This window comes from Hemicordylus capensis, chromosome 2, assembly GCF_027244095.1.
Source record: "Hemicordylus capensis ecotype Gifberg chromosome 2, rHemCap1.1.pri, whole genome shotgun sequence".
Lineage (NCBI taxonomy): Eukaryota > Metazoa > Chordata > Lepidosauria > Squamata > Cordylidae > Hemicordylus > Hemicordylus capensis.
Genome location: NC_069658.1, coordinates 236,762,579 through 236,777,954, shown reverse-complemented (window position 1 = coordinate 236,777,954; position 15,376 = coordinate 236,762,579). Strand labels below are relative to the sequence as shown.

The 15,376-nt window shown below is 45.9% G+C and overlaps 1 protein-coding gene across 3 annotated transcripts in view; it reads right to left on the bottom strand.

The window, feature by feature from the left end:
• The window catches only part of LOC128342448 (alpha-2-macroglobulin-like), a 100,343-nt gene that overhangs the window by 54,463 nt on the left and 30,504 nt on the right, over window positions 1-15,376 (bottom strand). For all 3 annotated transcript variants that reach the window (XM_053289736.1, XM_053289737.1, XM_053289738.1), the window contains 5 exons: window positions 13,580-13,703; window positions 8,279-8,393; window positions 8,029-8,138; window positions 6,185-6,346; window positions 816-1,046 (listed from right to left, as the gene is read on the bottom strand). In XM_053289736.1, coding sequence (XP_053145711.1) covers window positions 816-1,046; window positions 6,185-6,346; window positions 8,029-8,138; window positions 8,279-8,393; window positions 13,580-13,703 — 742 coding nt within the window. The remainder of the gene's footprint in view (window positions 1-815; window positions 1,047-6,184; window positions 6,347-8,028; window positions 8,139-8,278; window positions 8,394-13,579; window positions 13,704-15,376) is intronic.

Below are 15,376 nucleotides of genomic sequence, written 5' to 3'. Positions count from 1 at the left end.
TGGGGTACCGATCACTCCACTGCCCAACAGAGTCCTTAACTGAGCTGGCGGACTTGGTCTCGGGCTTGGTGTTGGAGTCCCCCAGATTTGTGGTGGGGGGGGGCTTCAATGTTCATTTCTGGACCAATTTGTCCAGGGCGGCTTAGGAGTTCATAGTGGCCATGACAACTATGGACCTATCCCAAGTGGTCTTGGGACCGACACACATTACTGGTCACGCACTTGATTTGGTCTTTCACTCTGATCAATGTGGTACAGAATGCAACAGCCAGGTTGGTCTCTGGGTCATTTTGGAGTGACCATGTTACTCCCGTATTAATAGAGCTACACTGGCTGCCGATATGTTTCTGGGCAAAATACAAGGTGCTGGTTACAACCTACAAAGCCTTAATCAGCTTGAGACCTGGGTATTTAAGAGAGTGAGGCGCTTCACACAATTGGTGTGAAGTGCAGGAGGGGGTTCTCTGGGGAGAGTGGGCTTAGCCTGCTCTCCCCGCAGACGATCAAAAGGCAGCCCTGGGCGATGGACATTTGAAGATCTATATTCAGCGGAAACTCGTAGCTGCAATGGAGCCAGGTGGATTTCTCTCAGGAAGGTATTCCAAATTCTGGGCATGACAGCAGAAGGGTTGTCAAATAACGAAGGCTAAACAAGATACAACACACGCTTTCCCTGTTCTGCCTTGCATTTTCGATGGAAGATGCCAGAGATGGAATCTGGGACATTCTGTAGTACCACTGAGTTATTGAGCCTCCACAGAAGTCACTGTTTGGGACCGTGCAATCAAAAGGAAAGTCATTCCATCCAGACGTACCAAATAGTAAAATGTGATGTCCTCCTCTTTCACGACATCCGAATTCAGGACATAGTGCACTCGAACTGGCTGAGTCTGCCCACAGCTTAGTGTCCCAGGGACAGATTCGATATAGAGGTAGCTTCTGCTTGGTGAGTAGAAATATGACATGCTGTGATATGCTTGTTGGTGGGTGACAGTGACCCAGCTCCGGTCATAACATGGGCTTTGGGATGTAACTATTGACTGTGCCTGGTGACAAAAGAGAAAACAAATGTCCAGAAATAAGGAAATAAATTAAGCTACTCAATAACAAAATACTGGGGAGCTTTGGATGATATTTCATCCAAGGGCTTGACCACATTTGATAAAGACACATGTGAGTGCGTATGTCGGGGTGTCAAACTCAACTGCATGGTGGGCCAGATTTGATTCTAATGTTCCTCCAGGAGGCCACACCCACCTCACGCCGCCTTCCTGCACTTCCCTCATGCCTTCCGTCTTCCTCTTCCTCCACCCTCTTCCTTTCTTCTTCCCTCTCTCCTCTTTTTATACCAGAATATGCTCGGGGTGGGGGGAGGGGATTGATCTTTTTTATTTAAAAAATATATTTTTTTCTGGAAGAAATTCTGAATAACATTCTTCCCAATGACTTGCAGATACCTCAGTCAGCCAGCTCACCAGCACTCCTGCCCCACTCTCTTCTCATTGAAACTTCCTTTCAAATCTTCTTGTCCCGGCTGCCCATTTCCCCACTGCCCGGGGCCTGCCTCAACCAGCCTTAGGGAGGAAGTAAGCGAGCCTCCACTTCCGCTTTTGAATGGCAATGGCCAAGGCCTCAGACTACTGCCACTTCTGCATGTGGGGGGTAGAAGGAGAAGGAGCGCTACAGCGAGGAGGAGAAGTGCAGTGGGGCAGGGTGGTAAGGAGCGGTGTGGCAGGGAGGAGAAGCATGGTGTGGGTCAGAGGGGGTATAGAGTACCGCAGCAGAGAGAAGAAGCACAGTGGCCAATGGCAGGGAGGAGAAGCACAGCAGAAACGGTTTGTCAGGGGCCGGACTGCAGAACTCTATGGGCCAGATATGGCCCGTGGGCCATCAGTTTGACACCCCTCGTGTATGTCTTTCCCTGGTGTTCCAGAGTGCCATTTATCTTATTTATGTTTGTTTGTTTGTTTGTTTGATTTATAAACCACCCTTCCAAAATGGCTCAGGGCAGTTTACAGCACAATAGAAACAATTAAAACAAATTAACAATTAAAATCAAACTATTAAAGCACAATAAAACCAATTAAACAGCTAAAAACCCTGGAAATCAGGGCAACCATTTAAAACAGTCTGTTAATCATTTAAAACCTGGAAGGCCAGGCCAAACAGATAGGTTTTAATTGATTGAAGGGGAGTTTCACCTAAGTTTCAATTAGCATTTAAACCCATGCCAGGAAGTTTAGGGGGAAAGGAAGCACTTTTTCATACAACACAATGGAATTCCTTGCCATGGGATGTGGTGATGGTCACCAGCTTGGATGGCCTGAAAGGGGGCTTAGACAAGTTCATGGAGGACAGGTCTGTCAATGGCTACGAGTCTTGATGGCAATAGGCTGCCTCCAAGGTCAGAGGCAGGATGCCTCTGAATACCCGTTGCAGGGAAGCAATGGCAGGAGAGGAGGCATGCCTTCATCTCTCACCTGTGAGCTTCCTGGAGGCATCTAGTGGGCCACTTTGGGAAACGGGATGCTGGACTAAATAGGCCTTGGGCCTGAAACAGCCCAAGGTTCTCATACAGTATTCTTATTTGTAGATAAGAGGTTTGTGCACAAGTTTGATGCCAAACCTGTTTGGAGGAGGGCTGAACTAGTTCAGTGCCACTTGGGGGGGGGGGACTAATAGGAACTTTTAAAAGGGAGTACAGCAGGTCCTTATCTGTTCTCTGCCACCACATGCAGCTTCCTGCTGCAATGGCATTCCCTGCAAGAACCCACACGTAGCACCGGCACACACATGGCCTCCGTGCATGCATGGACACCATTTGTGTGGTCGTCCCTCACCCGAACCGGTTTGATGCTGAAACCTCAGTTTGTGTACATCCCTAGGCCATGCACAACAATAGGTGCTGTTCTCAGCAAAAATAGAGATGTGTTTCATGACAGAACCTAATGCTGATACCTTAAAAGACATGCCACATGATCAGTAATGATGTTGTGCAAGGCCACAAATTGTGCTCACTTACCACTTGCCCTCCATACACCCACATGTTTCCTTGGTCTTTGAGGCCCAAACCTAGATGGGGAGGATGGAGTGCTTGGCACCAGCAAAGATGTCCCACATTGTCCTGGTCCTCTACTGCCTTATGGAGCATTTGAGCCTTACTGCAGGGGTTTTCAAACTTGGGTTGCCAGATGTTGCAGAACTATCACTCCCATCATCCCCACCCATTTAATTTTCTAGTGATTTGCTTCATTAGAACACAAGAACATTATGTGCATTGACTATGTGAGAAAAGCACCAGCCCCAGAACTTTCCTGAGCTAGGGTAGGAACACCATTTATTTCATTTCTTTATACCCCACTTTTCTTACCAAAAGAAAACTCAAAGTGGCAAATAAAGAGATTAAACAGCAATTTAAAAAATAATAAACAAACTGAAGAAGAAATATGAATGACTCAGAAATACGTTTCTGGAACACAATCATTAAAGTTTACTAGAACAAGTTGTTCTCGTAAGAACTAATCTGCCTACCTTCCTTTCACTATCTCTACAAATGGACTAAATTTGTTTCAAATCGAGGTCCACAAGTTAGATCTCTTGCACCTCAAAAGTTTATGCATCCAACATTTTGAATTGGGGTGGATAACATCATCACAAACTACACCACTGAGGTGTCCCTGTGTGTCACTCACTACAACTGTACCTAATTTGGTTCAAATCAGTTAGACAGTCCACAGGTTAGCCCACTTGCGTCTCAAATGTTCATGCATCCCCCAACTTGGATTGGGGTAGATGACATCATCACAAACTATGCCACTGAGGATTCCCCATGTGTCCCTACAAATGTAGCAAATTTGGTTCAAATCGGTTACACGGTTCACAATTTCGCCCACTTGCGCCTCAAATGTTTACAGGTCCGCCATCTTGAATTGGGGTGGATGGCATCATCACAAACTACACCACTGAGGTGTCCCTGTGTGTCACTCACTACAACTGTACCTAATTTGGTTCAAATCGGTTAGACATTCCACAAGTTAGCCCACTTGTGCCTCAAATGTTCACACATCCGCCATCTTGAATCAGGGTGAATGACATCATCACAAACTATGCCATTGGGGCATCCTTATGTGTCCCTACAGCTGTAGCAAATGTGGTTCAAATCAGTGGAGTGGTTCACATTAACCCATTTGCGCCTCAAAAGTTTACGCATCCACCATCTTGAATTAGGGTGGATGACATCACAAACTACACTGTTGAGGTGTCCCTACAACTGTACCCTATTTGGATCACATTGGTCGAGGCGTTGCAAAGTTGATGGGGGGGCGCACACACGGACACACAGAATGCTGGGTGATCTCAGTATAGAGCCAGCGTGGTGTAGTGGTTAGAGTGCCGGACTAGGACCGGGGAGACCCGAGTTCAAATCCCCATTCAGCCATGAAAACTAGCTGGGTGACTCTGGGCCAGTCACTTCTCTCTTAGCCTAACCTACTTCACAGGGTTGTTGTGAAAGAGAAACTCAAGTATGTGGTACACTGCTCTGGGCTCCTTGGAGATAGAGCGGGAAATAAATGAATGTTAAAAAATAAAAATAAATGAGCCTACTGGGAAGTAGGCTAAAAAAAGGTTGCCAACACTCTGGCCCCTCCTTTTAGGAGTTAAAGACTTAAACTGCTGTATCTCAGCCATTTTGCAACGGATTTGCACCACATTGGAGTGGTGGCGTCACTTGTCACCTAGTTGACATGTGCAAGATTTCAGAGGCATTGGGTAGATTATTTGATTTTATAAGCTTCAGGGCTTATAATGGCAGAAAGTTGAAAAACATTCTTCTTAACTATACTGGCACTGTTGTGCCAGTATAACAAATGTGGCTCACAGCAACAAATTCTGCAGTGGCAGGTCAGGATACACGTATTTCAAATAAATAAATGGCAATAGAAAAACCAACAAATCTATATACTGTTTCTGAAAGAGCTGAAAGTTGTGGTTTTTTTAGGGATGGAGAATTATAGCGACTGGGGGCAAGTGGGAGGTATTGGCACAGCAGACTCAGGTGACCGGCAGGTATGTCAGTGTTCAAAAAATCTGAAGGGGGGAAAAAGTGGGGAGCAGAAGAACCCAAAACTGCCTTCATGGTAGTCAATGGGACAGAATGTTGGTGAGCTCAAAGGGCAGTTTAACAGACAAGCAGGTCAGTAGAGCTAATAGAGCTCTGTAGCAAGGAGGGGGAAAGGAGGGCTTGAACCAAAAGAGTAGGATGTTTCTCAGGCCCAAGTAACACTTGCACACCAGGGATATATACTGCAATATTTTGTTGTGGGTCCCTTGATATATACGTTAAAGGTAAAGTGTGCCGTCAAGTCAATTTTGACTCCTGGCGCCCAGAGAGCCCTGAGGTTTCCTTTTGGTAGGATACAGGAGGGGTTTACCATTGCCTCCTCCCGTGCAGTAAGAGATGATGCCTTTCAGCACCTTCCTATATCGCTGCTGCCCGATATAGTACTAGCGGAGATTCTAACCGGCAACCTTCTGCTTGTTAATCAAGCATTTGCCTGCTGCGCCATTAAGTGGCTTCTGATATATACATTAGTATATATCAATTGTGTATATCTATATTGTGTATATACACAATAATGACAAAAAGAATCACATGACCACAGGAGTCAAGAAACTAAGCAACAGTCCAAAATCAGACTACATTATCCAGACCAGTAAAGGCATAGGAAAAGTAAAGCCATAGGAAGCATACTGAGTAAAGCCATAGGAAACACATTAGGAATAGAGAATGCCCCCCCCCCCAGTGTCTATGCTTCCACCCCTGTTCTGGCAGAAAAGATATCAGTGTACAGTTTTTATGTTTGTAGTTTATATATTTTAAATCAGATTTGTTGTCATATTTTTAGCTAAATACTTTTAACTGTTATTATTTATTATTTTTTTTAAACTTTTGTAAACCACCTTGGGATTGTTTTTAATGAAAAGAGGTATATAAATTTAACAATAAATAAATAAAATAAAAATAAATAAAATTATGGAGTGACTTTCGGCAGCCATTACACCATGTCCAACTCCAAGATACGGAGTTCCACTTCCCATCGGCGAAAGATATTGCTATCCCCACACTCAACAATAATTTTTTACATTCTGCTCACCAACCTTCCCAGTCCCCAGGAACACTCACCTCAATGCTCATAAAGCTTTCTGTGAAGTTGGAAGTGTCTACAGAAAACTGTACTATGCCCTTGGTATCCGTTGTGTAGCTGGCCTTGTACCCGACTTGCGGTACCGTAATCTGGATCGTTTTGTTAGCCAATGGCGCTTCGGAGCTATCCACCAGCTTCGCCTAGAGGTACAAACACATTTATCTTGAATCAGGACATGACTGCATTTGATTGGGCCTGCAGGGTAATACTGTGGGAAAGGGGTGTGTGTGTGTGTGTGTGTGTGTGTGTGTGTGTGTGTGTGTGTGTGTTCCCTGTAACAGGGATTCGAATATTTTGTTGACTACAACTCCCATCATCCCCAGCCAGAGGCTGTTGCAGCTGATGAGAGTTGTAGTCAACAACATCTGAGAATCCCAGTTACAGGGAACCCAAGGGGTGTGTGTGTGTGTGTGTGGTGGTGATGGTTGTGATGAAAGGGGAGGGGGGAGAGGACACAGCTAGCAGGAGGCTTGGGAAAGTGGAATCCCAGAGGGCGGAACCTGCAGGGCTAACTTCTGTCCCAGTGTGCAGACCACAAAGGCTGACACCCAGACTTACAAAGCACTTCCGTAACAAAACTGTACTAGTGCAAGAAGATTTCACTGTTGCACGGAGTCATCAGCGATGCTTGGAACTGTGCTCATGCATGAAAGTTCCCAGCAAAAGCTGCGAGGTATGTGCACCTGGTTGCCCATGCAGAAACACATTTGTGCTCGGGGTTGAACCTAAAATAAGTAGTGCCTTCGGAGAGCCATTCCTTTGGTGCCCCCCTCCCCCCTGACCCTTGATGGAAGTTCATTTTTGCACTTGGTACCAAAACAACCTGCAGAACTTTGAATAAAAGGTTGAAGATGCTGGGATTTTTAGTCCCTAGCTCAGAATCCCCAAATGTGGGTCCCCAGCTATTGTGTCTGGGGTTGATGGGAGATGTAGTCCAGCAATATCAGGGGACCCATACTTGACAATTCATAGGAACATAGGAAGCTGCCATCTACTGAGTCAGGCCATTGGTCTATCTAGCTCAGTCTTGTCTTCAGAGACTGGCAGTGGCTTCTCCAAGGTGGCAGGCAGGAATCTCTCTCAGCCCTATCTTGGAGATGCTTCTAGGCAGGGAACTAGAAACCTTCTGCTCTTCCCAGAGTGGCTCCATCCCCTGAGGGGAATCTCTTACAGTGCTCACACTTCTAGTCTCCCTTTCATATGCAACCAGTTACAAGTGGCTGAGCTCAGATTGGTGCCCTCTTCAGGGTGACTGCCCGACTCGCCCATCCCTGAGACCAGCCCGGTTTGTGCTTGGGGATGTGCACGAACCGGTCCAGAGGCCCTTTCCCAGGCCTCTGGACTGGTTCAGCAGTCCAGTTGGTTTGACGGCAGGGGGCTCACCTTTAAGGAGCAGGGAGGGTGCTCTACCCTTTCCCCCCCGACAAATTTACAGTGCCGGCAGGGGGAACAGAGCGAGGGGGGTAAGAGCACCCTCCCAGCTCCTTAAAGGTAACCCTCACCCCCACTGAGTTGGCCGTCTGCCGATTACACATCCCTAATTTGTGCTAGCACAGTGGTAGGCAACCTTGGCTCTCCAGCTCTTGTTGAACTACAACTCCCATCACCCTTGTGGCTGGGGATGATGGGAGCTGTAGTTCAACACCAGCTGGAGAGCCAAGATTGCCTGCCCCTGTGCAACCGCAATGCCAGACTTTGCACAACCAGCCATGCAACAGCCTTGCACTAGTGCAACAGTTTTGCACAAGCACTGGATTGTCAGCCTTAGAGTCCTTTTAAGGAAACAGATGACGGTGGAGCCGAACATGGCGACCTCCCTTACCTGCCCAAAGAAGGGGATCCCAGGCTTGTAATAAGGGTCCATCTTTTCAAAGGTAACTTTGGTGAGCATTCCAGTGATCAATGATAAACCTGTGCCTGTCAACGTCACCCCTACCAAAACCAGACACAAAGCAAATAATATAATCAGCAAACCACCATCTTCCTTTTGGACCTACCAGGCAGAACCTCTCAGCTCCTTTTTGTCCGCACCGCCCGGCTGTTGCATGACAACCTGCACGGAATATACACACCTGTGCCTTCTTCTGTGATCTGGCCTTCCACATCGATGCTCATACTATAACCTGACCTCTTCAACTGAAAGATCTTTGTTTGCACCACCTGAGAGAAGCAGCCACGCCCATCTGCCTGCATAGGAAGCCAAAGAATCGCAGGTTACCTCTGCAAAGAGTTTTACAGTCCAAGTCTCCCATTAAAGGTAAAGTTGGTGTCCACTCCTGGCGACCACAGAGCCCTGTGGTTTTCTTTGGTAGAATACAGGAGGGGTTTACCATTGCTATCTCCTGTGCAGTATGAGATGATGCCTTTCAGCATCTTCCTATATTGCTGCTGCCCAATATAGGTGTTTCCCATACCAGCGGGGATTCAAACCGGCAACCTCATGCTTGCCTCATTTCCCTGCAACGCCATTACCAGTTCTTTAACCCTGGGAAGGAACCAGGATGCATCCTACTCCATTTGAGCAGAGCGGGGGGAACCATAACACTTTGTTTTAAGTGTTCTGCAACTCCATTTTCCAAGATGGAGTCTGTTTGACCCCTAGCATCATAAGTGGACAGCACATTCCTTTTCCTATGCAATGCAATAGGGGTTGACAATGCCTCAATATCCGTATTAGTATCAACTACAGCTTTAAACAATATTACAAGAGGGTGGTGGATGAAACACCACATCCACCTCATTAAGGTTGAGTCTGACTTGCAACATGGAAGTGTAGAACACTGAAAACAAAGCTTTATGGTTATTTTTTAAGCCTACTTTTCTTAAGCTTATGAGATCACCCAGCTCTTTGTCTGTGTGTCCATATGTGTGTGCCTGTGTCCCTATCAACTTCGCAATGCCACCCCAATTCAAGATGGCAGGCGCATGAACATTTCCATTCGGGGTCCCTATGTGTCCCTACAACTGTACCAAATGTGGTCCAAATCAGTGAGGTGTTTCCCAAGTTAGCCCAAAATACGCCCCTGAAGTGTCCCTACATGTAATTGCACTAGATTTGGTTCAAATTGGATAGGCCGTTCACAAGTTAGCCCACTTGCGACTCAAACATTCACATGTCTGCCATCTTGAACTGGAGTGAATGACATTGCCACAAACTACACTGCTGAGGTGTCCATCTGTCTCCCTACAAGTGTGGCAAATTTGGTTGAACTTGGTTAGCCAGTCCACAGGTTAGCCCACTTATACCTCAAGCTTTCATGGACCTGCCATCTTGAACTGGGGTAGATGACTTCATCACAAACTATGCCACTGAGATGCCCCTATATGTCACTACAACTGCACCAAATTTGGTCCAAATCGGTCCAGGCATTATGAAGTTGATAGGGAAACACACACATATGGACATACTGACACATACACAAAGAGCTGGGTGATCTCATAAGCTTACTTTCCTTAAGGAAAGTAGGCTAAAACCTGATCAATTATTTTAGCAATAGCAATAGCAATAGCACTTACATTTATATACCACTCTATAGCTGGAAGCTCTCTAAGCGGTTTACAATGATTTAGCATATTGCCCCCCAACATTCTGGGTACTCATTTTACCGACCTCGGAAGGATGGAAGGCTGAGTCAACCTTGAGCCCCTGGTCAGGATCGAACTTGCAACCTTCTGGTTACAGGGCGACAGTTTTTTACCACTGAGCCACCAGGGGCTCAGTGTATAAAATAAATAAAATAAATATAAAAGTATAAATAAAATAAATATAAGTATAAAATAAATAAAAATTTATTTTATCATAAATTTGGGTTTTGAAAAGAACAACGTATTCTTTCCTGTAAGAAAGACGTCAGAATCCACTATATATTCTTCTCTCGAATCTCCAAATAAAGTCACATCATAACAATGGCCGACATCTTGGCTAACAGCGCACTTGCACAATGAGCAAAGCCGTACTAGTGCAAGAAAATCATGTAACTGTGCAAAGCTGTGTGCAACACACAGCTTTGCACAGCTACATGATTTTCTTGCCAAAAAAAAAAAAAAAATCCCTTTGGAACATATTTATATTACATTATTTTATATTAGTACACAGCCCCAAACTTATGTCTCTGGATGGTTTACAACAGCATAAAACATATGACGTGTGCCACAGGTTGCCCACCTGTTGCACAAGTGTGAACATGCTTGTGGTAACATAACACCTGTCTGCAGTGTGATCTCCAGACTTAACACAAGTGGTTAGCACAGCCTTGTACTAGTACAACATCTTTGCAGGGATGTGCATGGAACCGGTTCGGAGGCTCTTTATGGGCCTCCGAACCGGTTAGAAAGGCGGCAGGTTCCGCCGGTTCGATGGCGGGAAGGGGGGATGCGGCTTTAAGAGTGGGGGAGGGTGCACTTACCCCTCCCACCGCTCTTCCCCTGCCGGCTCTCCTTTTTCCTAAATTTCATTGGGGTGGCAGCATACCTCCCCGCCACCCCGTTGCCCCCGTTTTCCAGATACAACCGGAGGTATCCGATGCTCCTGCGCGCACCGGCACAGGCACACCCATTCCGGTTGTATCCGGTAAATGGAGGCAATGGGGCGGCAGGGAGGTACACTGCCACCCCAATGAACTTTAGAAAAAAGGAGTGCCAGCAGAGGAAGAGTGGAGGGAGGAGTAAGTGCACCCTCCCCCACTCTTAAAGCAGCACCCACCACCACCAAACCACCCCCGCCTGGTTCCGAGCACATCCCTACATCTTTGTGCAAGCATACCATTAGTAGGATGTTGGCTAATACTGTGTTTACCCAAACAGAAGACTCTGGACTTAAGAGGACCCCCTTTAAAATGCAGGTTAAATTTATTTTTATTTTATGTTATTATTTTATTTATTACATTTCTATACCGCCCCATCCAACAGCTCTGGGCGGTTTACAAAACCAAAACAAAATCAGGGGCGTAACTATAATAGGGCAAGGGGAGACAGTTGTCTGGGGGCCCACTGCCTTGGGGGGGCCCCCAGAGGGAAGTCACATGACTGACTCCCCCAGCCGCGCACCTGCCCCGGGCTTCCTTCAATTGTATTCATCCTCCAAAATTGATGCGAGTGTTAAGACCTGGAGCTACCAGAACAGCATGTCTTTCTCTAGTACCATTAAATGACTTGCATCATCCACAATTTACAAAACCTTTTAAAAATAATTTAGCATGATGTTCTGTTGTGGCACATAGGTTATATATGCTTTTTATTACCACTATTCAGCCTCATTTAAGATTTCTTTACCAAAAAAAAAGAAGAAGAAGAAGAAGTTTTAAGGGCTCTCTTAAAGGCTAGTAATGTGTCTAAACCACGAATACAGATTATTTCTGTATATACCCCAAAGGGACTTTCAATTTAAGATGACCCTCCCCCACATTTTTAACATGGAAGACCTTGGGGGGAGGGGGCTGGTTTTCGATTCAGGTGAATACAATAATAATGATAATTAATAAAGCACCTCAATGACTGGCATGTAAAGAGGCTTCACAGGCTTACAACCCATTTGGACAAGAAAGTAAGTGAATTAGGATACACAAGGCAGTGGGGGGATTGTGGCCTGTCTCACAAGATTGCTGGCAAGTCAGGAACAAGTATGGAAGAAGGAACCGGAGGTGCCAGGTGAGCATGTGATCCTGATACTTCTTACTTCTCTGGGTCATCCAAACCTGCCAACGTCGTGTGAAGAATGTGGGGGTCCCTCCTCTGAACGACATTTAGCAGTCATGGATTAAGGGGACAAGTACATGGGTGGTTTGCTAACTGGTTGAAGGACAGGAAACAGAGGGTAGGTATAAATGGAGAGTTTTCACAATGGAGGGAAGTAAGAAGTGGGGTCCGCCAGGGATCTGTACTGGGACCGGTGCTTTTTAATTTATTCATCAATGATCTAGAACAGTGATTCTCAAACTTGGGTCCTCAGGTGTTACTGGACTTCAACTCCCATAATCCCCAGCCTCAGTGGCCTTTGGTTGGGGATTATGGGAGTTGAAGTCCAATAACACCTGAGGACCCAAGTATGAGAATCACTGATCTAGAAGCAGGGGTAAGCAGCGAGGTGGCCAAATTTGCAGATGATACCAAACGCTTTTGGGTAGCGAAATCCAAATCGGATTGTGAGGAGCTCCAAAAGGATCTCTCCAAATTGGCTGAGTGGGCGACAAAATGGCAAATGCAGTTCAATGTTGGCAAGTGTAAAGTGATGCACATTGGGGGGGGGGGATGCAGCTTCAGGTATATGCTAATGGGATCTGAGCTGTTGGTGACTGACCAGGAGAGGGATCTTGGGGTCGTAGTGCACAGCTCATTGAAAGTGTCAACTCAATGTGCAGCAGCTGTGAAAAAGGCCAATTCCATGCTAGGGATCATTAGGAAGGGGACTGAAAATAAAAAGGCTAATTATAATGCCCTTATACAAAACTATGGTGTAGCCACAGCTGGAGTACTGTGTAAAATTCTGGTCACCACATCTAAAAAAGGACATTGTAGAACTGGAAAAGGTGCAGAAGAGGGCAACCAAGATGATCAGGGGCCTAGAGCACCTTTCTTATGAGGCAAGGCTACAACACCTGGGGCTTTTTAGTTTAGAAAAAAGACGACTGCAGGGAGACATGATAGAGGTCTATAAAATCATGCACGGTGTGGAGAAAGAGAGAAATTCTTCTCCCTCTTACATAACACTAGAAGCAGGGGTCATCCCATGAAATTGATTGCCGAGAAATCTAGGACCAACAAACGGAAGTACTTTTCACACAATACATAATCAACTTGTGGAATTCCCTGCCACGAGATGTGGTGACAGCCAACAACCTGATTGGCTTTAAGAGGGGCTTGGATAACTTTATGGAGGAGAGGTCTATCAACGGCTACTAGTCGGAGGGTTATAGGCCACCCCCAGCCTCAGAGGCATGATGCCTCTGAATATCAGTTGCCAGGGAACATCAGCAAGAGAGATGGCATGCCCCCACCCCTTGTCCGTGGGCTTCCCAGAGGAATCTGGTGGGCCAATGTGTGAAACAGAATGCTGGACTAGATGGGCCTTGGGCCTGATCCAGCAGGGCTGTTCTTATGTCCTGGTCTGTGACAAGTGTGACTAACATTTGAAGTTCGGCACAGAATGTCTGGCAGAGAAAGGGACCTCACATCTCCCACTTGATACTGGCAGGTTCAGACGACACAAAGAAGCCAGAAGTTTCGGGAGCTCGTGCTCGCAAGGTGCTTCCAGTTGTCTCTTGCATACTTGTTACTGACTTGCCAGTGACTGTGTGAAGCAGACATATTCAGTGGTTTCACAAAATGGGTATCTTTCTGTGGGACAATTTGTCCTTCATTTGAATCTTGGGACTCACCTCCCCTTGGAATTCTTCACATATACCTTCTGACTCTTTACCATAACATCCGCTTACGTAACCAGTATATTTCCGGCAAACGTTCATAGTCACCAGGCCGGGGACAGGCCTCCCATAGGTGTACCTATAGCCAGAAACAGTCATGGAACTACTTAGAAGAGGATACAGACAGGTAAGGAAGACCAATAGAACTGTCTTTTGTTTGCCTCCCAGGTATGTTTTCATGGTTGCTTATCGTCCAGAACTTGATGAAGAAAGTTTGGTCCCTGTAATATTTCTCACAGTCATATGAATGGAATAGCGTTACACTTAAGACCCTTTTATTGGTGCAAGGCAGCTAGTGTTACATTTAACACAGCTAATTGGAGGGTGTGCTGTGGTACTGAGCCACTACTGGGTACCTCTGACTGTCCAGCTTGAACAGTGGCATGGGAGAAAGGGAGGGGTGATGAGATGAGCTCTGGTGACATTAGTGATGTCACCAGAGTTTGTAGTTCTCAAGTTCCCAGTATTTTGTAATTCTTCCTTCCAGTCCAAAGTGAGTATTACAAATTCTGGGTGCTTTTTCCAGCTCAGACAGGAATACTCAGGCCCTGATCTACTGTCAAATGAGGTGAGGCAGGTGGTTACTAGGGAGAGGGCCTTTTTGGTGGTGGCACCCCATTAAAGGAATAGCCTCCCCAGTGAGGCTCGCCTGACTTTTAGACACCAGATAAATATCACTCTGTTCTTTTAGACATCAGGTCAAAAGCCTGTTCACCCAGGCCTATTCAACTATTTAAACATAGTTTTTTTAAATGGTGTTTTTAAAAAAAGTTTTGTATTTTATTATAATCTTTTATTCCATGTGTTTTGATTGTGTTTTATTCTACTGTTTTATTGTGAGCTGCCCAGAGAAAAAATTGTATGAGGTAATTGTTATTATTAACAACCAATGAAGTTGTTAATTATTTATTTATTTGTTTATGTATTAATAAGGAGAAGGAGAAGAAGGAGAAGGACTCACCTCTCTGTGTGACTCACACATATGAGTGTGTGAAGTCCTTCACTCTCTGAAGGACTCACACATATGGACTAGGACTGGGGAGGCTCGAGTTCAAATCCTCATTCAGCCATGATACTTGCTGGGTGACTCTGGGCCAGCCACTTCTCTCTCAGCCTAACCTACTTCACAGGGTTGTTGTGAGGAGAAACTTAAGTATGTAGTACACTGCTCTGGGCTCCTTGGAGGAAGAGCGGGTTATAAAATGTAAAAAAATGAAATAAAAAATGAAATAGGGCTGTGCAAAGGCCAGATTTTCAGGCCACACTGATAATCAGCATTGGCCTGATGCATGGGATGTGGGGCATGCTTCCCTTTTAATGAAGAGCTATCTTCCCTGAAGAAATTGCCTGTCTCCCAGGCGGCTGCAGCCACAGAATTTCAAATCCCTGCCTTCCTTTTCCAGGTATCACCCTACAAAAGAACCAGGAAAGAATGTAGTATCATGACATGGTATCCTTTTCCTGGGGAAATAATGGCCGCACCCTATAGTTATAGGGTATGGGAAATTTCTGCCCCCACCTGGTGCTCTGCAGGGCGATACCAAGACAGGGACGGCAGGGCTCTGGAAGGCTATGGCTGTGGCTGCCCAAGAGGTGACCAATTTCTTTAGAGAAGCTAGCTCTTCATTAAAAGGCAAGCCCCCGCCCCCACCCCCACCCTCCAATAATATTCAATCCAATACCAACACTTTGGGGTATTGTATCAACTTGCTTGCCGATATCGGAGACATTTTTCATCAGAATCGTTTTCAG